Source organism: Hyperoodon ampullatus (assembly GCF_949752795.1).
Source record: "Hyperoodon ampullatus genome assembly, chromosome: 6".
NCBI lineage: Eukaryota > Metazoa > Chordata > Mammalia > Artiodactyla > Ziphiidae > Hyperoodon > Hyperoodon ampullatus.
Window position 1 is genome coordinate 24,888,439 of NC_136919.1, and position 23,794 is coordinate 24,912,232.

At 46.4% G+C, this 23,794-nt stretch overlaps 1 protein-coding gene across 2 annotated transcripts; it reads left to right on the forward strand.

The window, feature by feature from the left end:
* Positions 1-1,003: 1,003 nt before the first annotated feature.
* NANS (N-acetylneuraminate synthase) lies at positions 1,004-23,226 on the forward strand (the record flags this gene model as incomplete). Of its 2 annotated transcripts, none has more annotated exons than XM_079706228.1 (6): positions 1,004-1,135; positions 7,361-7,576; positions 17,283-17,382; positions 18,175-18,329; positions 20,947-21,217; positions 22,978-23,226. In XM_079706228.1, 6 exons carry the CDS (start codon positions 1,004-1,006, stop codon positions 23,076-23,078), a joined length of 975 nt encoding a protein of 324 aa, XP_079562354.1. In that variant the 3' UTR covers positions 23,079-23,226. The 2 variants fall into 2 exon arrangements, with proteins under 2 accessions (XP_079562354.1, XP_079562353.1); XM_079706227.1 differs by having other exon boundaries at positions 20,947-21,213; positions 22,996-23,226.
* Positions 23,227-23,794: the final 568 nt, after the last annotated feature.

Here is a 23,794-nt window from a genome sequence, read left to right on the forward strand (position 1 = left end):
TTCTTATTTCTCAGCTTTGTCTGTAACCCAGTATAGTGTATTGCAAGAGCCCTAGGCTAGGAGGCAGTCCAGGGTCCTAATCCCAGCTGCACCACGGCTTTCTGGGTGGCTTTGGACAAGTCAGTGAACTTTTTTTTTTTTTTTTTTTTTGCGGTTCGCGGGCCTCTCACTGTTGTGGCCTCTCACGTTGCGGAGCACAGGCTCCGGACGCGCAGGCTCAGCGGCCATGGCTCACGGGCCCAGCCGCTCCGCGGCATGTGGGATCTTCCCGGAATGGGGCACGAACCCGAGTCCCCTGCATCGGCAGGCGGACTCTCAACCACTGCGCCACCAGGGAAGCCCTCAGTGAGCTTTTTGAACTTGTTGCCTCTCGTATAATAGGACTGGCAACCACTTACTGAAAGCTTACTACAGGCCCAGTACTGTGATTAGGGTGTTCTATACATCATCTCACGAACCTGAAGAGGTGGGGTCTTTATAATCTTCCCATTTCAGAGAAAAAGGAAAATAAAACTGAGAAAGACTAAGGTATTCAGGATCAAGAGCTGGTTAGTGGCATGGGCTGGGCTCGAACCAGCTCTGTAATTCTAACTCCAGGATCCGTTTTTTCCATTACACTGTAGGGCGCGCACTCTCTCCACGCCGAAGGCACCCAGCCGTCAGCCTCCTTCGGGGAATGTCTGCTCATGGGTGAACGCAGGGACCCCACGGCCGCCAGAGGTCACGCACGCCTCCGGCTGTGAGCCGCAAGCCCAGCTCCCGAGAAGTTCACGGGGCTTCCTCTTCCCGCCGCACCTCTCCCCTAGAGGGTCGCTCCGCCCCCTAACCTGATTGGCTGTCTGGAGCGAGGCGGCGCTCGAGGATTGGCTGCGCGGTGGCCGCGGGCTGACGTGGCGAGGCCGGCGTGTGGGCTCGGCTGGGCTGCTGACCGAAACGACCAAGGCGGCGGCGGCGGCGGCGGGACTGTGACGGGTGGTGTGGCGCGGAAGCGCGAGCCGCTGCCATGCCGCTGGAGCTGGAGCTGTGTCCCGGGCGCTGGGTGGGCGGGCAGCACCCATGCTTCATCATTGCCGAGATCGGCCAGAACCACCAGGGCGACCTGGACGTGGCCAAGCGCATGATCCGCATGGCCAAGGTGAGGGGACTGTCTAGAGTACCCGGGCGCCGAGCGGGGGGCGGGGCCTGGGGAAGACCGGCCTGGGCAGGGGTGGGGCAGGGCTGCGCAGAGCTGGGGCCATCCTTCCTCTGCCTCTCGGTGCCCTGCATCCGGCCTGCCGTCCAGCTCGCCAGATCCATTTCCAAACATTTCGAATCCTCTTCATCCCTCCGCCACCATCCTGATTTGTTTGCATTACTGCATCTGCCCCCGCCCCCCTTACTCCCACCTCTCTCGCTCCCTTCTGGTGGCACAATGATCTTTCTGAAACACAGATTTGATCAGCCACCTGGCACCTTCAGTGGCTTCCCACTGCCCGCGGGTAGAGTCGAGACCCTTTAATAAAGCCTTCAAGACCTTAATGACCTGGCCCCTTCTTGCCTTTTTTTTTTTTTTTTTTTTTTAATCTCTGACATCTTTCAGCGACAGTGAATTACTTCCAGGAAGTTCCTGAAAATTGCTGTTGTCTCTCTCACCTGCCATTCCTTGTACTTAACTACCTCATAGAGTTGTGAGGATTAAATGAGATAACTCGTGTAAAGCTCTTAGTACAGTACTTGGCAAATAGGACTCAATACATGTTGGTTATTAGTGATATGATGTTAATGAACATCTATGCTCCCTCTCTGGATACTTTCTCCAATCCCTCCCTGCAAAGCTGGGCTCCTGTAATTGGTCCCATCGAATTGTATTGTCACTGTCTGTTTAAACTCTCTCTGTTAGACTGTGAGCCCTCTGAAGGGGAGGCCTGTCATGTTCTTCATTGTGACCCCGGGCCCCACCATAAGTCTGCGCTGTGATTCCTTGGTTTAGCGAGAGCTCACTCCATCTTTTTTCCTTTCACTTCCCTTCAGTCAGTGCTGTTCACTCAGTCATTCATGATTAGGTTTTCTGTTACTCCAGGACTAACTCTGCTTTTATGGACGCCTACTGAATCATAAAAATACTTTTATTTTAAAATTTTATTTACTTTTTCATTGAAGTATAATTGATTTGCAATAACATTGGTTTCAGGTGTACAACGTAGTGATTCAATATTTTTATAGATTATACTCCATTTAAAGTTACTGCAAAATAATGGCTATATTTCCCTGTGCTGTACAATACATCCTTGTTGTTTATTTATTTTATACATAGTAGATGGTGCTTCTTAATCCCCCACTCCTATCTTACCTCTCCCCCTTACTTCTCCCCACTGGTAACCATTAGTTTGTTCTCTAGATCCTTGAGTCTATTTGCAACCTAAGTGTCCCTCAACAGACGAATGGATAAAGAAGATATGGTTGATATACACAATGGAATATTATTCAAGCATAAAAAATAATGAAATTCTGCCATTTACAACAATGTGGTGGGTGGACTTGGAGGATATTATGCTTAGTGAAATAAGTCAGAAGAAAACAAATACTCTATGTTATCACTTATGGAATCTAAAAAATAAAATACCTTTAAAGAGTAACAATTGCTAACATTTTTGAACGCTTACTGGGCCAAGTGCTTTAAATGCACCATCTCATTTAATTCCTACAACAACACAGTGGAATAGATGCTGTTGGTTTCATTTTAAAGGCTCAGAGAATTTCAGTGACTTGTCTGAGGGCCCACAGCTAGTAATTCATGTATTTCAGAGCTTTGCTGTTAGACACAGGGCTCCAGCCTTTGTACTGTAACATTGTTTTCTAGGGGGAGACTTCGGCTCTTAATTTAGGAAACAACCTTATTTTGGAGGTGTCCACTCTGAATGCTGAAGTTGTAAAAATACCTAGAAATAGTGAAGCCATAGAAACAAAGTTATAGTGGTTCTTTTCTTCTTCCTGTTTTAATTGTGAAGGATAGTATTCCCCGGGGGAGGAGAATGAAGAGTTTGAGGTTGTGTTATAGTGGAAAGAGCGCTGGACTGGAGTCATGATACCATTTACTAGCTGAATAATCTTGGGCAGCTGGATAATCTTGGTCTGTTCCTCTCTAGGCTTCAGTTTCACTTGTTTTATAATATGTATGTATCTTTATTTTTAAACTTAAAGCAATGGAATCTTTTGAAATCCTTATATTTTAGGATTTTTTTTCTTGCCAAATGGAGTCACAAGTTTAGTTATCCAGAGTATATTACATACAAGCTGGCTTGTTCATGTACCAAATCTGTTTACAATATTAAAAGTTGAGTTCTGTCAACTTGGAAAAAAAACGCACAGTATAAGAGCTGTGAGTTGATTTTATTCAGTGTCATACTGAGGACTATAACCAGGGAGACAGTCTCTGAGAAACCGTTCTTTAGAGGTGAGGAGGGAGGTAAGTATATATGTGATTTTGATGAAGGGAGCCTGTAATCAAGCACACATCTCTGTGGAAGGTTGCTGCTAGTCATGAGGAACAGATATCTTAGTTAATGGTTTTAGTGCTTTTCTAAGTGTGGGAAGATTCAAGAATCCAGGTTCATAAAAAATTTCTCCTACAAATACTTCACTGTCTAAAGGCCTGTTCTGCCAGTTTTCCTGGAGCACAGAGAGCCTCATTCCTGATCTCTACCCTGAATTACTTTCAGGATATGTTGAAGGTCAGCAACTGCAGTGGCTAGTGACTGAATTCTTGTAGAACCAGGTGGCAAGTGACCTTCTTTAATTGGCAGTTCATTCAATTGTTGACCAAAATAAAAATGCGCAACAGAAGAGTTGTGAGCTAAGTTTTATAGTGAGGACTATAGCCCAGGATACAGTCTCTCAGTAGATCTGAGAAACTGCTCCAAAGAGGTAGGGGAGAAGCCAGTATATATATGGATTTTTTGGCTACAAAATACATGTAATCAAGCATGAGTCTTGGTAAAAAAGTACATCTAATCACAAAGAACAGATATCTCAAGTTAATGATTTTAGTGCTTTTCTATGTATGGGAAAATGCAAGAATCTGGGGTCATTTAAATTTTTCCTGAAACATGCATCTTAACTATCTGGGGGCTTTTTTTTTTTTTTAACATCTTTATTGGAGTATAATTGCTTTACAATCCTGTGTTAGTTTCTGCTGTATAACAAAGTGAATCAGCTATACATAAACATATATCCCCATATCTCCTCCCTCTTGCGTCTCCCTCCCACCCTCCCTATACCACCCCTCTAGGTGGACACAAAGCACCGAGCTGATCTCCCTGTGCTATGCGGCTGCTTCCCACTAGCTATCTATTTACATTTGGTAGTGTATATAGGTCCACAGCACTCTCTCACTTCGTCCCAGCTTACCCTTCCCCCTCCCCATGTCCTCAAGTCCATTCTCTACGTCTGTGTTTTTATTCCTGTCCTGCCCCAGGTTCTTCAGAACCAATTTTTTTTTATATTCCATATATATGTGTTAGCATACAGTATTTGTTTTTCTCTTTCTGACTTGCTTCACTCTGTATGACAGTCTCTAGGTCCATCCACCTCACTACAAATAACTCAATTTCGTTTCTTTTTATGGCTGAGTAATATTCCATTGTATATATGTGCCACATCTTCTTTATGCATTCATCTGTTGATGGACACATAGGTTGCTTCCATGTCCTGGCTATTGTAAATAGAGCTGCAATGAACATGGTGGTACATGACTCTTTTTGAATTATGGTTTTCTCAGGGTATATACCCAGTAGTGGGATCGCTGGGTCGTATGGTAGTTCTATTTTTAGTTTTCTAAGGAACCTCCATACTGTTCTCCATAGTGGCTGTATCAATTTACATTCCCACCAACAGTGCAAGAGGGTTCCCTTTTCTCCACACCCTCTACAGCATTTGTTGTTTGTAGATATTTTGATGATGGCCATTCTGACTGGTGTGAGGTGATGCCTCATTGTAGTTTTGATTTGCATTTCTCTAATGATTAATGATGTTGAGCATTCTTTCATGTGTTTCTTGGCAATCTGTATATCTTCTTTGGAGAACTGTCTATTTAGGTCTTCTGCCCATTTTTGGATTGGGTTGTTTGTTTTTTTGATATTGAGCTGCATGAGCTGCTTGTAAATTTTGGAGATTAATCCTTTGTCAGCTGCTTCGTTTGCAGATATTTTCTCCCATTCTGAGGGTTGTCTTTTCATCTTGTTTATGGTTTCCTTTGCTGTACAAAAGCTTTTAAGTTTCATTAGGTCCCATACGTTTATTTCTGTTTTTATTTTCATTTCTCTAGGAGGTGGGTCAAAAAGGATCTTGCTGTGATATATGTAATAGAGTATTCTGCCTATGTTTTCCTCTAAGAGTTTTATAGTGTCTGGCCTTACATTTAGGTTTTTAATCTATTTTGAGTCTATTTTTGTGTATGGAATTAGGGAGTGTTCTAATTTCATTCTTTTACATGTAGCTGTCCAGTTTTCCCAGCACCACTTATTGAAGAAGCTGTCTTTTCTCCACTGTATATTCTTTCCTGCTTTATCAAAGATAAGGTGACCATATGTGTATGGGTTTATCTCTGGGCTTTCTATCCTGTTCAATTGATCTATATTTCTGTTTTTGTGCCAGTACTATATTATCTTGATTACTGTAGCTTTGTAGTATAGTCTGAAGTCAGGGAGCCTGATTCCTCCAGCTCTGTTTTTCTTTCTCAAGATTGCTTTGGCTATTCGGGGTCTTTTGTGTTTCCATTCAAATTGTGAAATTTTTTGTTCTAGTTCTGTGAAAAATGCCATTGGTAGTTTGATAGGAATTGCATTGAATCTGTAGATTGCTTTGGGTAGTATAGTCATTTTCACAATGTTGACTCTTCCAATCCAAGAACATGATATATCTCTCCATCTGTTTGTATCATCTTTAACTTCTTTCATCAGTGTCTTATAGTTTACTGCATACAGGTCTTTTGTGTCCTTAGGTAGGTTTATACCTAGGTATTTAATTCTTTTTGTTGCAATGGTAAATTGAAGTGTTTCCTTAATTTCTCTTTCAGATTTTTCGTCGTTAGTGTATAGGAATACAAGGGATTTCTGTGCATTAATTTTGTATCCTGGTACCTTACCAAATTCATTGATTAGCTCTAGTAGTTTTCTGGTAGCATCTTTGGGATCCTCTATGTATAGTATCATGTCATCTGCAAACAGTGACAGTTTTACTTCCTCTTTTCCAATTTGGATTCCTTTTATTTCTTTTTCTTCTCTGAGTGCTGTGGCTAAAACTTCCAAAACTATGTTGAATAAGAGTGGTGAGAGTGGGCAACCTTGTCTTGTACCTGATCTTAGTGGAAATGGTTTCAGTGTTTCACCATTGAGAACAATGTTGGCTGTGGGGTTGTCATATACAGCCTTTATTATGTTGAGGTTAAGTTCCCTCTATGCCTACTTTCGGGAGAGTTTTTTTGTGGGTTTTTTTTTTTTTTTTTTTTGCGGTACGCGGGCCTCTCACCGTTGTGGCCTCTCCCGTTGCGGAGCACAGGCTCCGGACGCACAGGCCCAGCGGCCATGGCTCACGGGCCCAGCCGCTCCGCGGCACGTGGGACCCTCCCAGACCGGGGCACGAACCCGCGTCCCCTGCATCAGCAGGTGGACTCTCAACCACTGCGCCACCAGGGAAGCCCAGCATCCCCCCCGTTTTTTTTTTTTACATTTTAAGAGGGAAAAGTAGAGCAGAACCCCCATCCCCACCCTTTTATTCCTTTGAGACTTCCTTGTTTTTCCTGTTTCTCTTCTTTGGGAGTTCTTAATGCGTCTGTCAATTGATGTTTTTTTTTTTTTTTTTTTTTTTTTGCGGTATGCGGGCCTCTCATTGTTGTGGCCTCTCCCGTTGCGGAGCACAGGCTCCGGACATGCAGGCGCAGCGGCCATGGCTCACGGGCCCAGCCACTCCACGGCATGTGGGATCCTCCCGGACCAGGCCTCGAACCCGTGTTCCCTGCATTGGCAGGCGGATTCTTAACCACTGCGCCACCAGGGAAGTCCACTTCTGGGTTGTTTTTTTTTTTTTTTTTTTTTGCAGTATGCGGGCCTCTCATTGTTGTGGCCTCTCCCGTTGCGGAGCGGACGCGCAGGCTCAGCGGCCATGGCTCACGGGCCCAGCCGCTCCGTGGCATGTGGGATCTTCCCGGACCAGGCCTCGAACCCGTGTCCCCTGCATCGGCAGGCGGACTCTCAACTACTGCGCCACCAGGAAAGCCCCCGATGTTATTTTTAAAGATAATAATTTCATAGCAGTTGCCCCAACACTTCTCTTGTCTCTCAGAATCTGTGCCGGGTCATTAAAGGAGCCCTAATGTGTGTTGCAGGAGTGTGGCGCTGACTGTGCCAAGTTCCAGAAGAGTGAGCTGGAGTATAAGTTTAATCGGAAAGCCTTGGAGAGGCCGTATACTTCGAAGCATTCCTGGGGGAAGACGTACGGGGAGCACAAACGCCACCTGGAATTCAGCCACGCCCAGTACAAGGAGCTGCAGAAATATGCAGAGGAGGTTGGCATCTTCTTCACTGCCTCCGGTATGGATGAGGTGAGCCCTCTGCCACGCTGTTATTTGCCATTTTAGCAGACCTAGGGGACATCAGGTAGCCCTGTGGCTTTGGCTTAGAGCCAGCTGTGGCCCTTGCTCACGTTAGACTTTTTTGTGCTTTCTGGACCTAGAGTTCCCCATAGCATTAACAAGATAAATGCCCAACTAAACTGGAGGCCAGGGGGATCAGAGGTCCAGTGACGCAGAGAACCATAGTTTTCAAAGCAGGCTGTCTCTGGGAGTAGGGGCCAGCCACCCTGGAACCCCAGAGTCCCTCAAGCCTGTGGGAGATGCCCCATTGGGCCAGTTTTCTCCCAGTGGAAAGTGGCCTGGACTCCGGAAACCTCAGTTCTGACAGGAGTCCTCCCCTTGCTGAGTGGCCGTGGCTTATCTGGGTGAGGTGGCATTGCATCATTCAGAAGGCAGTAGCACACAGGATGGCCATGCTGACATACTGGAAGAGCCCAGCTGGTGCCAGGTCTTGGGTCCCATCTGCTCTGTGACCTGCCTCAAGACTCCTTTACGTGCTCTTTTTTCAAATATAAAATTTTTTTTAATTATAAAAATTATAGTGTTATACAATGTCACAGAAAGTTTAGAAAACAGAAAAAAGGGAGAAAAACTGACCCATAATCTCTATATGGCAGCTCTTTTCTTTTTTTAAAATCAATTTATTTATTTATTTATTTTTGGCTGCGTTGGGTCTTTGTTGCCGCGGGCGGGCTTTCTCTAGTTGCGGCGAGTGGGGGCTACTCTTGTTGCGGCGCACAGTCTTCACATTGCGGTGGCTTCTCTTGTTGCGGAGCACTGGTTCTAGGCACGCGGGCTTCAGTAGTTGTGGCACACGGGCTCAGTAGTTGTGGCTTGAGGGCTCTAGAGCGCAGGCTCAGTAGTTGTGGCGCACAGGCTTAGTTGCTCCGTGGCATGTGGGATCTTCCCAGACCAGCGCTGGAACCCATGTTCCCTGCATTGGCAGGCAGTTTCTTAACCACTGCGCCACCAGGGAAGCCCCTGGCAGCTCTCTTTATATATTTCCTCCTGAAGTTGTTTTATATGCATATTTTATTGCCTAGTTGTTATCGTTGTGAATGTTTAGTTCCGTGCATGCTTTTCCCAGTTAACATTATCTACAGCTTTTACCCATATCTTGTTTTTTTTTCTCAGCTTTGAGATATAACTGACATGTAGCTCTCCATATCTTGTGCTGAAAGTTATTAATGGCGGTGTAGTATTCCTTCTGAGGATTTATAATGTATGTAACCATTTCTTTATGTTTCAACATGAGGTTATGTTTTTACTTTCAGTTTTTTGTGCTTATAAATAATGCTGAGATGACCATCTTCTTTCTGTGTTTTGAATTGTTTCCTTTGCAGTAATGGATCATTAGATGAAACAACATTTTAAAGGCTCCTGAAACACTTAGGATTCTTTTAGTCAACTAGAATATTTGAAGGGAGCCCAGTTCCTTCTCTAGGCCTCTGACCTTTTGTGTCACTATTCCAACCCTAAGATATGTCTGTAAATTGAGTCAAAAGAAACGTAACTCTAGCCTAAACCATTGGTAGTTTAAAAAAGGGGGTGGGGAGCAGAGAACCTAGGTGTCTGTGAAACTTGACAAGTCCAGGCTTCAGTTCCGTAGCCCACTTACAGTAATATATCTTATCCCTACTATGTCCTATTTTGCAGATGAAGAAATGGAGACTCAGAGGGGCCAGGAAGTTTGTACAGTGTCACACAGCTGGGAAATGGGTCTTGAGGGCAGATCTGACGCCTAGTGCAGTGTGCTTTCTGCGGTCCCTCAGCTGCCACCTGGCTGTCCGTCCGGGTGTGTGTGGCTTCCCAAAGCTCAGGAGAGCCTTTGGGCTTCCCCCCTGCTCTTCACCACTCTCGATGTTGGTGGCTGGAGAGTCTTTGGGCCCAAGAGATGCCCTGGGGAAAAGGGGACATATTTTTAGGAAAACCTATCTGAAGTGGTTACTGGGCATTTTTCTGATCCCATCTTAAATAGTACCTCCTCAGGAAATTCTTCCTGTGCCCCTGCTGGGTTCAGGCCCCTCCTTCTGTTGTGTTCTCCTGGTTTTCTTTTTTTTTTTAATTAATTAATTTATTTATTTTTGGCCGCATTGGGTCTTCATTGCTGCGTGTGGGCTTTCTCTGGTTGTGGTGAGCAGGGGCTACCCTTCGTTCTCATTGCGGTGGCTTCTCTTGTTGCAGAGCGCGGGCTCCAGGCGCACGGGCTTCAGTAGTTGTGGCTCGCAGGCTCCAGAGTACAGGCTCAGTAGTTGGGGCACACGGGCTTAGTTGCTCTGCGGCATGTGGGATCTTCCCGGACCAGGGCTCGAACCCATGTCCCCTGCATTGGCTGGCAGACTCCCAACCACTGCCCCACCAGGGAAGTCCTGTCTCCCGGTTTTCTTTACTTCCGTAATTACTGCTAACTATTGCTCCTTTCCACCAGGCTGTTAACCCCACAGCATCCCCAGTGCCTGGCACGTAGTAGGTGCTCGGGAGATGTTTGTTGAGTGAATAAGTAAATAAGCAAGCCAAGCAAAAGAGAGGGCTGATGGCTTTTATCAGATCCTTAAAGGATCTGTAAATCAAAAATGTTAGACAAAAAAGATTGTGGGCTTTGGGATCTGAAAGACTTGGGTGTTTTTTTCTGGTCTTGCTATTAACTAGCTGAGTGATTAAAAGTAAGAATCTTCAACGTTTCTTGAGTGTTTATGATCTGCCAGGTTCTGTGCTAGGTATTTTTTTTTTTTTTTTTTTTTTTTTTTTTTTTTTGCGGTACGCGGGCCTCTCACCGCTGTGGCCTCTCCCGTTGCGGAGCACAGACTCCAGACGCGCAGGCTCAGCGGCCATGGCCCAAGCGCCCAGCCGCTCCGCGGCATGTGGGATCTTCCCGGACCGGGGCACGAACCCATGTCCCCTGCATCGGCAGGCGGACTCTCAACAACTGCGCCACCAGGGAAGCCCCTGTGCTAGGTATTTTAAATGTATCAGCTCATTTACTCCTCTTAACAACCCCTTGAGATAGGACAGTTATTATTCCCACTTTACAGATGAAGACGCTAGAGCACGGAGCCAGTTAGCTGTCAGTAGCTGTTGATCAGCAGAGGCTGATTACAACCTAGGCGACTCCAGAGCCTGCCCTCCTGACCATACTATACTCTTCTTGCATCTCTCGGGCCTGTTTCCTCATAGGTAAAGGGCAAGGGGGTGGATTAAAAATACCCAGAAGTGGGCTTCCCTGGTGGCGCAGTGGTTAAGAATCCGCCTGCCAATGCAGGGGACACGGGTTCGAGCCTTGGTCTGGGAAGATCCCACATGCCGCGGAGCAACTAAGCCCATGCGCCACAACTACTGAGCCTGCGCTCTAGAGCCCGCGAGCCACAACTACCGAGCCTGCATGCCACAACTACTGAAGCCCATGTGCGCCTAGACAGCAAGAGAAGCCACCGCAAGGAGAAGCCAGAGCACCGCAACCAAGAGTAGCCCCCGCTCGCCACAACTAGAGAAAGCCCACGCGCAGCAACGAAGACCCAACATAGCCAAAAATAAATAAAATTAAATCTTAAAAAAAAAAAAGTGATGATAACACCAAATTGTGGCAAGGATGCAGAGAAAATGGACTTCTCATGCATTGCTGGTGGGAATGTAGAACGGTACATTCTAGAAAATTTTCTTTTTTTAAAAACAACTTTATCAAGATATAATTCACATAATATACAATTCACCCACTTGAAGTGTACTGGTAGTTTCTTATAAAACTAGAGGTGCTCATCATGTGACCCACCAGTTGTCATTTGGTAATTTATCCCCAAAGAAATGAAAACCTATGTTCACCCAAAAATCTGTATATGAGTGTCCATAGCAACTTTATTTGTGGTAGCCCCAAACTAGAACCCAAACTTTCTTTAGGGGATGAATCATTAAATAAACTGTAGCGTATCCACACCACGGAATACTACTCAGCAATAAAAAGGAGTGAAAACTGATAGCTGCCACAGCTTGGATGGATCTCAGGGATATTGTGCTGAGTGAAAAAGCTTCTCTCAGAAGGTTGCATACCATACGGCTCTGCTTATTTAACATTCTCGGAATAACAATTATAGAGCTGGAGAGCAGATTAGTGGTCATCAGGAGTTAGGGAGGGGAGGGCTTGGAGGTTGATGTGGCTATAGAAGGGTAACATGAAGGGAGCCTTGTAGTGGTGGCATAAGTCCGTATCGGACTGTGGTGGTGGTCCGCATGAGTCTGGGCACGTGGTAAAATTGCAGAGAATTAGATACGAGCACACTCAGATGGGTACATGTGAAAATGGTGAAATCTGAATGGGCTCTATCAACCTGACCCTCCCAGTTGTGATATTACACTGTAGTTTTGCAAGATGTTACCATTGGGGGGAACTGTAAAGTGTACATAGGTTCTTTCTGTATTATTTCTTACAGCTGCATGTGAAGCTATAATTATCTCAAAATACAAAGTTTAAAATCTAAAAAAAGAATCCTCAGTTAAAAAAAATTTTTTTCTTTTTTTTTGGTTGTGTTGGGTCTTCGTTGCTGCACGTGGGCTTCTTATTGCGGTGGCTTCTCTTGTTGCAGAGCACGGGCTCTAGGTGCACAGGCTTCAGTAGTTGTGGCTCGCCGGTCTAGGGTGCAGGCTCAGTAGTTGTGGCGCATGGGCTTAGTTGCTTTGCAGCATGTGGGATCTTCCTGGACCAGGGCTCGAACCCATGTCCCCTGCATTGGCAGGCAGGTTCTTAACCACTGCACCACTAGGAAAGTCCCTTACCATATTTTAATTCAGTAAATATGAATAGGTAGAACCTGCATAAACAGAAACTCAGTAGAGTCCTCAGTACTAAGAGTGCTCTCTAGCGCAGACTCTTGCTGTATGGGCCCGTGGTTAAGTGTACAGACTCCGGGGTCACATTTTGAGTTTGAATATGGTTTTGCCTGTCATTCCTGGTGAGTCCAGGTGGAGGTTATTTACCTTCTTTGTGCTTCTGTTTCTTCAGCTGAACCCATCTCGTAGGGTTGTTATGAGGATTAAATGTGATCACCCATGTAAAGCGCAGCACACAGCCAGCGCTTAGCGATGTTAGTTACAGTTCAGGAAACAGCCTGGGCAGAGGATCAGGACATCCGGGTCCTTGCCTTGCTCTGTTCTGAGTTCATCTCAATGTGAGCTTGGAAGAGTCCCTTCCCTGCTCTGGGCCTCCATTTCCTTTTGTGTGTGAACAAGCTGCTATCCAAAGGCTCTCCCTGCTCTGTTGTCCTGAGCCAGCATAGAATCAGAGATAGTGTCACTAAGGTGACTTGGATCTGGGATGAGAACTTTCCTGTTCAGTCCACGTTTCCAGGCACCAGAGCTCCCGGATGTGGACTCTGAAGGGGGTGCATCTCCTTGCATCTGCTCAAGAAGTCACTTCTTTAGGTCTTTCACTCCCCGGTGGCTTCGAGGTGGGAATCAGGAGCAGGTGGGAGAAGGAGAGGAACCTGGCTGGGTGTTGGTAGCTGGGGCTGACTCTCCGCAGGTTCCCTCTTGGTTTCCCAGGAAGCACTTCTCTTTGGCGTATAAACGCGTGCTCTGCGGCCACCCTCTGAGTTCAGGTCCTGGTACTAGCACTTGATCGGTGGGCTTGGGCTGGTCTTGTAGCCTCTTTGAGCCACACGTGTCCAATCTGTAAAAACGGGGTAATTAAGATGCCCACCCCAGAGGCTGCAGTGAGGACCCAGTGAGGTGAGTCTAGGAGGTGCAAGATCTGCACCCACTGAATGACAGCTGTTCTGTTGCTTAGAACCCTTTTCTCTGCTTCACACTAACCGGGCAGGGAGGCTCCTCTCTCCTAAGGATGCCGTTTGTTCCCCACTAGTCTCCTGACTGACCTGGGCATAGGCAGTAAGGAGAAATGCATTCTTAAGAGCCTTTGCAAGAGTTAATTTGCTTTGCCGGCCAGGTCCCTTTGCTGAACCAGCAAGTCCTGTCTACCTGGCTGTTGGAGGTGGGTTGGTTCCTTGTTCTGTGTTTACCTGGCAAGTATCTCTGAGTATTTACCCACCCAAATTTCCTCATGGACAGTAGGCATTTATTGAGTGCCGATTTTCTCCACTCTGTGTGCTGTCCTAGGGCATTCTTTGTGTGCTGAGGAAAGGTTAAGGCATGGTGGAACGAACTTTGTGAAGACCAAGAAAACTGCCAGGGCACATGGTCAAAACTGCACGGAGGCATGTGGAACTCAACTGAAATGAGCAGAGTGTCTTTGGTCAAAATAGAGGGTTCTGTTGAGAAAGCAAATGGGAGCCGTGACATAGAGGTGGCCCCTGGAGACCCATTCCGGCGGAGCTGCCCTGCCCTCCCAGTGCCTGCCTCCACGGTGCCCTCTTTCCTCCACCACCTCTGCCACAGGGCACCCCCTGCCTACGTCGCGGTGCACTCTGACAGGGCCACCGGGCTGAGGGCGGGCCCAGCCTTTATGGCTCCGTGCTTCCCCCCTCATCATTTCCTCACCCTGGGCAGCTCTCCAGCACCCCCTGTTCTCCCCAGCTCATCACCATGGATCCAGAAACCAAGGGGAGTGGAAGCAGCTCTAGAAAAATCCCAGCTCCACTCCTGTCGTTTCTGTTACCCCTTAGATCATTGGGCCCCCAAACTTCTCATCGGACATGATGTGGAAAGGGGGTTCTGTGGGCACACATTGTGGGAAGGGGGTTCCTCATTAATTCATTAATTTAGAATCAAAGCCCCTTCCCCAAATAAATAAGGGTTCTGAGTAGAGTAAGTGTGGGAAACACTGTAAAATAGCTAGACAATTGTATTTACTGGGACCCTCTAAGGGAGAGTCTGACAATGCAGCATTTTACTCAAACCAGTTTGCTGGTGGGACCGTTTTCTGTGTGTTTAACCCAGTTGGATGCCCAGGGAGGGTCATACTCAGTTGAGTTCCTTTCAAACAGACTCGGAAAGCCTTTGTGATGTGTGGGGTGGGAGGGAGAAGTTGTGAGACTGTCTGGCTGCATTGTACCCCTAGATGGAAGGAGGACAGACAGCAGCGTGGGCAGGGCTAGAGGAAGCCAGGGAGTCCACAGAGAGAAGGCAGCCACTGGTGCTGACCTAGCCTGAGGGGCCCTGGACACAGTAATATTGCCTCAGGATGGAAGGCTAGCATTTTCCAGATTACTACTGAAGTTGGCACCGTTTGCAGAGATTAATCCAAAATGGCAGTTTTCTTTTTTTTAATGTTTAAAGAATGCTTTCTCTATTTATTTTAAAAATTTTATTAATTTTTGGCTGCATTGGGGCTTTATTGCTGTGCGCGAGCTTTCTATAGTTGCAGCGAGCAGGGGCTACTCTGATGAGGTGTGCAGGCTTCTCATTGTGGTGGTTTCTCTTGTTGCGGAGCACGGGCTCTAGGTGCGTGGGCTTCAGTAGTTGTGGCATGCGAGCTCAGTAGTTGTGGCTCGAGGGCTCTAGAGCGCAGGCTCAGTAGTTGTGGCGCCTGGGCTTAGTTGCTCCGTGGCATGTGGGATCTTCCTGGACCAAGGATTGACAAAATGGCAGTTTTCTAAATGGCCACTAGATGGGGCTGGCTCCCCAGGAGGGCTGCAAAACGAGATGCACCTTTCTCCTCCGGCAGGAATTTCCCCTTCTCCTCACTTGAAAATTATAGAGCTCCATGCAGATTTTACAGTCAGTGTAGGTAAGCTTTTAAAAAATTTTTTATTTCAGTGTAGTTGCTTTACAATATTGCGTTAGTTTATACTGTACAGCAAAGTGAATCAGCTGTACATATACATATATCCCCTCTTTTTTGGATTTCCTTCTCATTTAGGTCACCACAGAGCATTGAGTAGAGTTCCCCGGGCTCTACAGTAGTGTAGGTAAGCTTTTGCAAAGTGTGTTTTCTGCATTTGGCCCCTCCTTGCCCCTGCGCGCTCTGCACCTCTCCTGAGTGGGCTCATCCATCTCTTTATGCCCTTGGGGACTTTTTCATCATGAGCCATGCTCTCACAAATAGAGCATTTTACAGACGAAAACTTAGCATAGGGTTTTCCCTCTTAAAATAGAAAACACTCTTCATCTGCCAGATAGAGTGAGAAGGGTGGGAACATTAGACTTTGTTCAAGAAATATATTAAAAACAAATGTTTTTCAGTTCCATCTTAGGGCTGGTTAACAGTATGAGAGATACGTACACAGGAGAGAGTGACATAGAAAACTGTGGAAGGGAAGAGAGAGACAAGGAAGACATAAAGCAGAGGGGGGGAAGGAAGTGGTGGCTTAGCACCTTGGAGGGGAGTGGCGCCTGGGCCATCCTGAGAGGTGTCTCTTAGACCGAGGGGGTTGCCTTCTGCCTTTGAACTGTTCACTGGCCGGTTGGTCACTCTGTATGAACCACCAGCAGCTCTAACCCCTACATTATTAGAGGATTAACATATGAGGAAAGTGATTCTCTGAGTGAGACCAATGATTGGAGTAGCTCATCACCTGCTGGGAAGATGGAAGGAAGCTCAGGCAGTAGTGGGTTGATTTAAAGAACCTGCTAGCAGAATTACCTTCTCATATTGTTCCTTAACACCCCCGAGCCCTTTGGATTTTCATGCTGGTAACCTTGCTACTTGCTACTCAGAGTATGATTCACGGAGCAGTAACAGCAGTGTTACCCAGGAACTTACAAGAAATGCAGACTCTCAGGCCCCACTCTAGACCAACAGAATCAGAATTTGCACTTCATTTGGGCAAGATCCATGGCAGGTTCGTGTGCCCGTAATGAAGCGTGAGAAGCACTGACCTAGCTAATCAAGTCTTCCAAACTTACTTCTGAGACTCAGCCAACATTTTAAGATAGATGGAACTTAGATATTGGGAAACGTTCCAAGACATTGATTCGCCCTACTTCTGATTTTCAACTTCAATTAAAAAAAATAGTAATGAAAACAGTAATAGTAATGTAAAATTGTAATTTTACAGCAAATTGAGATTTTACTCTTAAAACTTGTGGTCCACTGGTTCCTTCAGCAAGCATTTGCTGACATTTGCCAATTTCCTGAGTGTTATTGATGAATCCCAGATAAGGATGGTGAAGGGCCCTAGAGAGGTAACCTCAAACAGTGATGTTGTGTCCAAAAAAGTGACTGAGGTTCGTTTTTTCTGTGGGCAGCATAGTTTGAGGTCTGAAAGGGCTTGGGTTTGACGGGCCCTGCCAGCTGTGGATCAGTGTGTCAGGGCTAGGCCATCAAACGCTCCACTTTTTCTATTTCTGGCAAGGATTGAAATGGCCTCTTTTCCGGCTGTTCGGTCCTGAGGAAAGGATAAGGCCTTTGAGGGACTTTCACTTGCTCACTGCCTGCTTTTCTGGGTCAAGATTAGGTCATGACCCTTTTTCGTTTGTTTACTGGGGCTCCAGGCCCCTGGGGAAGGAAGGTCTGGCCAGGGTTCCGATTCTTTTCCAGTTTCTCGTACGTAGCCAGTGTGTGCCAGCACACGATGTTTGTTGGACAAATGGATGGGTGGATATGAATGACGGAATGTTTGAATTTGAATGACATGACTGATAACAAATCTGTGTCTGCTTTCATGTTGTTGAGAGTGTCCCTCTTGCTGGGCAAAGAGGGGTTTTTCTCTTCATATGTGGCTCCTCGCCTGTCTTGAGGACAGTGATTTTGAACAGTTGTGAAAAGGAGCTCCCTCTTGGATTTTTGTAGATGGCAGTTGAGTTTCTGCATGAACTGAATGTTCCATTTTTCAAAGTTGGATCTGGGGACACTAACAACTTCCCTTATCTGGAAAAGACAGCCAAAAAAGGTGAGTGTTTAATTTTTGTCATACAATCTGAGTCCAGACCTTCCTGTTTTTACCCCGCTAGTAATAACCCACTAAAGGAGTCTCCTGAAGACAGATTTTCCAGATTTTCCATTTTTCAGCCTATACTCCCACTTTTTCACGTGCTGACTTGAAAGGAATGAAAAATAAGACAGTTTTTTAAAGAATTTTTAAACTAAAATTATTTTTAATTTCTAAGAAAATATTTATATAAAATTAAGGATATGACAGTATGTGTAAAACTTCTTAGAGGAAGCTGACTTTGAGAAGTATTCTGTAGGTATAATATCCAACCTCCGCACATCACAGTCTGTAAAGTGGTTTTACAACATGAGTGATCTCATTTGATCCTCATGACAATCCTGGGACTGAAGCAGGTCATATGATGATGATGCTTTCTACTTACTTCACTGACGAGGCATCTGAGACCACACAGCTAGGACGTTGGCCGCCCCAGGCCTCACACTCTTGAATCTGGGGCAGTGCTCACCCTACCACACTGTGCAACCTCTTAATCCAATGAGATGCTCATCTTTCTCTAAAGAGTGTGAAATTCCTCTTAATTGGGTTCACTTTGCTCAACAATAATGTTACGGGTGTTGAGGACAGGAACCCACCAGGCTCACCTCTGTTCCCCCACTGTGGCTGGCACAGTGCTTAAGAGATGTTTGCGGGATTCAGTAGAATGATGAAACCAACAGCAGGGGTGTGCTTAAGGGGGAGTCAGAACCCCTAAAAAGAAAGTGATGATGGTGTTGGTGTTGGGTCCCTCAGGCCGCCCAATGGTCATCTCCAGTGGGATGCAGTCCATGGACACCATGAAGCAAGTCTATCAGATTGTGAAGCCCCTCAACCCCAACTTCTGCTTCCTCCAGTGCACCAGTGCGTACCCGCTCCAGCCCGAGGACGTCAACCTGTGCGTCATCTCGGTGAGCCCGAGGGAGGGCCCTTGTCTGATTGGGCCATTTGCTGTGGGGAAGATGCAGCCCAAATTCTAACCAGTCTTGGCATGCTTCGTATTCGAACATCCTTTGACGATCTTGCTGTTGCAGAATCAAATTAGAATCAACTATGCAGTTAAGGAGTCAGATACATTCTAAAGATTACAAATTACGTTTTCTTAAAACCAACCTTAATTTCTCTCATTATAAAATTTAAGGGGGAGTCTTCATAATTGTCCATATACATTTTCTTTACCTGTGTGTATTGGCCATCAGCGGTCCCTCTTCTGTGAATCGCTGGCTTTCTTAGTGAGTTGTGGGTTTGTTTTTGTAAAATATACATATGATTTACCATCTTAACCATCTTTTGGTGTCCAGTTCAGTGGCATTAAGTACTTTCACATTGTTGTGCTACCATCGCCACCATCCATCGCCAGGACTTTTTCATCTCAGAGTCAAACTCTGTACTCATTAAACACTAACTGCCCATTTCCCCCTCCCCGAGCCCCTGGCAGCCATCATTCTATTTTGTCTCTATGAATTTGACTACTCTAGGTATCTCAAATAAATGGAATCATACAGTACTTGTCCTTCTGTGTGTCTGCTGTCACTTAGCATAATGTCTTCAGGGTTCATCCATGTTGTAGCATGTGTTAGCATTTCATTCCTTTTTAAGGCTGAATAATATTCCATTGTATGTATGTACCACATTTTGTTTATCCAGTCATCTGTTGATGGACATTTGGCATGGTTCCACATTTTGGCTATTGTGAATAATGCTGATATGAACATTGGTGTACAAATACACCATTTTTCTCCATATTGACAAACAAAATACCCATTTTGTTTGTCAGTGGGGGAGGGAGAAATGGGCATTTAGTGTTAATGAGTATAGAGTTTGACTCTGAGATGATGAAAAAGTCCTGGAGATGGATGGTGGTGATGGTAGCACAACAAAACCATTTTGGGATGGTTCCACCTTTTGGCTATTGTGAATAATGCAGATATGAACACTGGTGTACAGAAATCCGTTTTTCTTGATATTGAGTTGTAGGAGACCTTCTTGAAACTTCTGGCTTTTCCTGCTCTCTTTTACCAGCTGATTCTGAGTATCCTTGAGGGTCAGAGTTCTTACAGTGACAACCTTGAGAGAGCTTTCTCTCTCCCAGCATTCTGTCTGTTCCACTTCAGTCGGTTTACAGGTGACGAGGTCCAGTCCTTACTTGGCCTGAGATCTCACAGCATCCTGGTGGCAAAGCTGGAGTAGAATTCTTTGTCTCTTATTGTCTCGGGCCATCTCTATCAATTCCTCCTGGTAGCTCCCGAAACATAATTAATTGGAAATATATAGGTGTGTAATTATCGTACAAAAAACATTATAGTAAGAGTAGTGGAATTCCAAATATATACACACACACAATCCTGATACTGCAATTAACCAGTTTCCCTTTTGTATTTTTCTTTCATTACCGTATATGACATTCTGGGGTTTTTTTTCCCCCCATGATTATATAAGCTCTTATACATTTTTCTAAAGAGTCTTCAGGTTTAACTTAAAAAAAGAAATTAACCTTTTTTGAAATGACACTACTCTCTTTTTAACTGAAGTTTCTGTCCCTCCCAGTTCTGTAGTCTTTTCTCCATTTCTAGCTCATCTCTAAATCATGTTTTTTAAATTTAAACATGGTTTAAAAAAAAAAACTCAGCCCTGAAATATATAACGTACAAAGTGAACATCCTCTGTAATCCCATCCCACAGAGATTACCATAATTAACAATTTAGTGTGTCTGACACCAAATATTTTCCTCAGTTTTCTTCCTTTGTGAAGTGTGGTCCCCATATCCCTTCCATCCCCACCTGAGGTATGCTCACATCCTTTCTTTAGAGCAGGGCACCATCAGTTAAATTGCCAGCCTGCCCCCCAGGCCCAGCCCACCCCTGTCACAGCAGGGTGAGTCCTCTGACCTAGCAACCTGCACTTTTTTGTCCATCTCACACCCTTAAGCCTGGTTTTCAAGGCCTTTGCCACTCAGCCATCCTTATCTTCTATTAATTCCCATCTGGGTCTTTCTGCTGTACTTAAGCTTTCTGGTCACCCTCACTGACAAGGCTCACTCCACTCAGAATGTCTTTCGTCACATCCAGTGAATTATAGATAACCAATTAATTAATTATTTAGCATTCCCACCAAGGGATTGTTTTGAGATTGGGCTGTATATATTATTGATGGTGATATTTGTGCATATAGCATACTTGCTTTCAGCAGCTCAGGCTAATTAAATGTGAAAGATGCTTTTTGAATGGGTTTAGGCATTCGGTTATAGTTCTTATTCTTCGTGGTTTGCGCAGTGTGAAACATTCTTCAGATGTGTTCCTGACAACAGCAGCCATTATTTTTGAGCATTTACAGTGTGCTGAGTGCCCTCCACAAGTTCATAGCAGCTCCCACCAGGTACTGCTATCCCTGGGAAGGAGAGACTCAGAGAGCCTCGGAGGCTTCCTGGAGCTTACTGGGCCTCAAACTCAGATCTGCCTGACTCTGGAATGTATGCAGAAAGTACCACACTATTTAACTTTTTTTTCCTCCCTTTTTCTATTTTAAAGGAATATCAGAAGCTCTTTCCTGACATTCCCATAGGGTACTCTGGGCATGAAACAGGTATAGTGATATCTGTGGCTGCAGTGGCTCTGGGGGCCAAGGTCTTGGAGCGTCACATAACTTTGGACAAGACCTGGAAGGGGAGTGACCACTCGGCCTCGCTGGAGCCTGGGGAGCTGGCCGAGCTAGTGCGGTCCGTGCGCCTCGTGGAGAGGGCTCTGGGCTCCCCGACCAAGCAGCTGCTGCCCTGTGAGATGGCCTGCAATGAAAAGGTGGGTTCTTCTGTCCTGCCGGGCGCCACTGTTGAGAGGGGCCGCGTGCACTTACCCGAGAGGTAGTTGGTACCAGCCCTACCTGAGGCCAGGCCAGTGGAATGATGCAGGGATGTCGCTCGGAGCCTATGAATTTTTGGGGGTTCATATTAGCAGCGGGAGTAACTGGTTATTTAAGGAACTTCAGCTGTTTCTCTGGTTCCCTGGCATCATATTACAGTTTTCCATTAAGTCTCTGAAGCCTCTGGCCCCAGTGCTCCAGACCCCGGGTAAAGGGGGGGTGGTATCTGGGGCCCCTCATGAGGCACGCGGGTAGGTCAAGTCTGGGGTCCTGTGGAGTAGGTAATCCTTGAGGGATATCCAGGCAGAGGGGCCCCATGAGGCAGTGGGAGGAGGGCCTGTGATATGTCAAGGCGTCCCTAAGCGTGGGAGGCATTGGATGGATGGGGGTGGGGCTTGTCACGGGGTTGGTGGGGGATGACGCAAACGTTCCCTCAGGAGCAGTTTGAGCTGTGCAGCGTTAACCTTAAGACAGAGGGGACGGGGAGGCCCGCGAACCCTGCCTGGCACACTGACTATCTGGGCTTCCCAGAAGCCATGGCCTATACCTGGCTCAGCCTCTGAGTCTAGAGCCAGGCGTCCCGGGGCTGCCAGGGAAGCAGACACTCCTCAAACGCTGCAAGCTGTCTGGGCCGAAACAAAGATCTAACACCAGGCCTGCTAGAGGAGTGCTCTTTTATCCCAGTGGGGCCTACTTGCTGCCCTCAAATTAAAGATGCATATACACCAGGAAATTAAAATAACAGTAAAAAGAAACAAACTACCTTATACAAGAAAAGGGGAGAGAATTGGCCCAGAAACTGTAATGAGAGTTATAGCAGTTGAGCACTTAATTTGGTTCTGAGCCTCCTGGCTCCCTGGGCAAACAGTGAGGTACCAGAGGATGCAGAATCTGATAATCATCCACTGACAGACCTTTTGTCCTGGCATAAATTCCAGAACTGATTCCTTGGCCCTCACCTGGAAGATGCAGAGTATTGGACTAGATACTTTGTTGAAAAGCATCTATGGACAAGACCTAGAAACACTGGTCATGAGCTTCAGGTCTCCTTCGTTCCCCTCACCTGCCCAGCCTATCTGCCTCTTCCTAAGAGGCCCCCTTCCATACTCAGCGTCTGTGTGCCCTCTGTACTGCTACTGTACTGAGCAAGGAGGACACAAGGTTTGTGTCCCTCGAGCAGTGGGCCAGGAGTCAGGAACCCCAGGTTCTCACCTTGGCTCCTCGCAACCTTGGCCAGCTTACCTGCCCTCCATGGACCTCCGTTTCCCCATGTTTAAAATGCGATGCTGAACTGGACGATGATAAAAGCAATCATAATTTTTATTTACCGAGAGCAGTCTATGTTCCAGGTAGGTTACATACATTATTATCATGAATCCTTGTAGTCATCTGACAGGGTAGAGACACTGTTATTTCCCATTTTACAGAGAAACTCAGCCACAGCTTGTACCCAGCTGCCTGGGATTCGGATCTGGCTCTCTTTGGCTACATAACCTGAGTCCTTTATTATAAAGGCCCCTCCTCTGAGTCTCTGAGTCCACCCTACACTGGCCGAGTCCCTGCTGTGTGTGAGATACTGTTCTAGGCACTGAAGGGGGAAAACAGAGTCCCTGCTATCCAGGTAACCTTGTGCAAGAAAACCGATCAGGGACCTTGGGGATAAAGCAACGTGCGCTAACTATTTCTGTGAGGCTGGCACTGAGTCTTAATTTTATCCACAGCTGGGCAAGTCTGTGGTGGCCAAAGTGAAAATTCCGGAAGGCACCATTCTAACACTGGACATGCTCACTGTGAAGGTGGGTGAGCCCAAAGGCTACCCTCCTGAAGACATCTTCAGTCTGGTGGGCAAGAAGGTCCTGGTCACTGTGGAAGAAGACGACACCATCATGGAGGAATCAGTAGAAAATCATGGCAAAAAAATCAAGTCTTAAAATAAAGTGCCATTCTCTGAATTCTGGATTGCCTTGCTGGTGCCGTCAGGTGCATTTGGGTGAGGTGGGGTAGGAGTGATCTCTAGGGATCTGGCTTTCATTCACTCCCCACCCAGAGAGCACACATTTAGGGGCCAGGCCTTGGGTCAAGCCCATTGGAGGGATACAGAGAGCAAATATGGGCGGCCGCTGCCTCAGGCTGGCTGGCCCAGAAGGGGCGGTGGGCTCAGAAGCACCTCATCACTGCCCAGTGGCAGTGCGGGTGCAGAGGAGTGAGTGCTGGCCGTAGGGGCCTCTCCTTGCAGCCTGCCTTCTTCCTGCCTGCAAAACCAACCCTAATGACCCCAAATATCTCTTCCCTCCAGCTCTCTCTCCTTATCCCCTGCCCGCCCTGGGATTGAGTCTAGTTAGCTGTATAGCCATCACCAGGCATTAGAGAAGGGGTTGGCCGAAGTGTTTTGCAGGCAGAGGATGCCAAAGCACTCATAGCTCTGAGCAAAGAGAGGGAAATGGCATTTATTCCTTCTTTAAACAAATATGGAGGGCCTACTATGTGCCAGGCCCTGCTTTGGGGCCTGAGGATACAGCA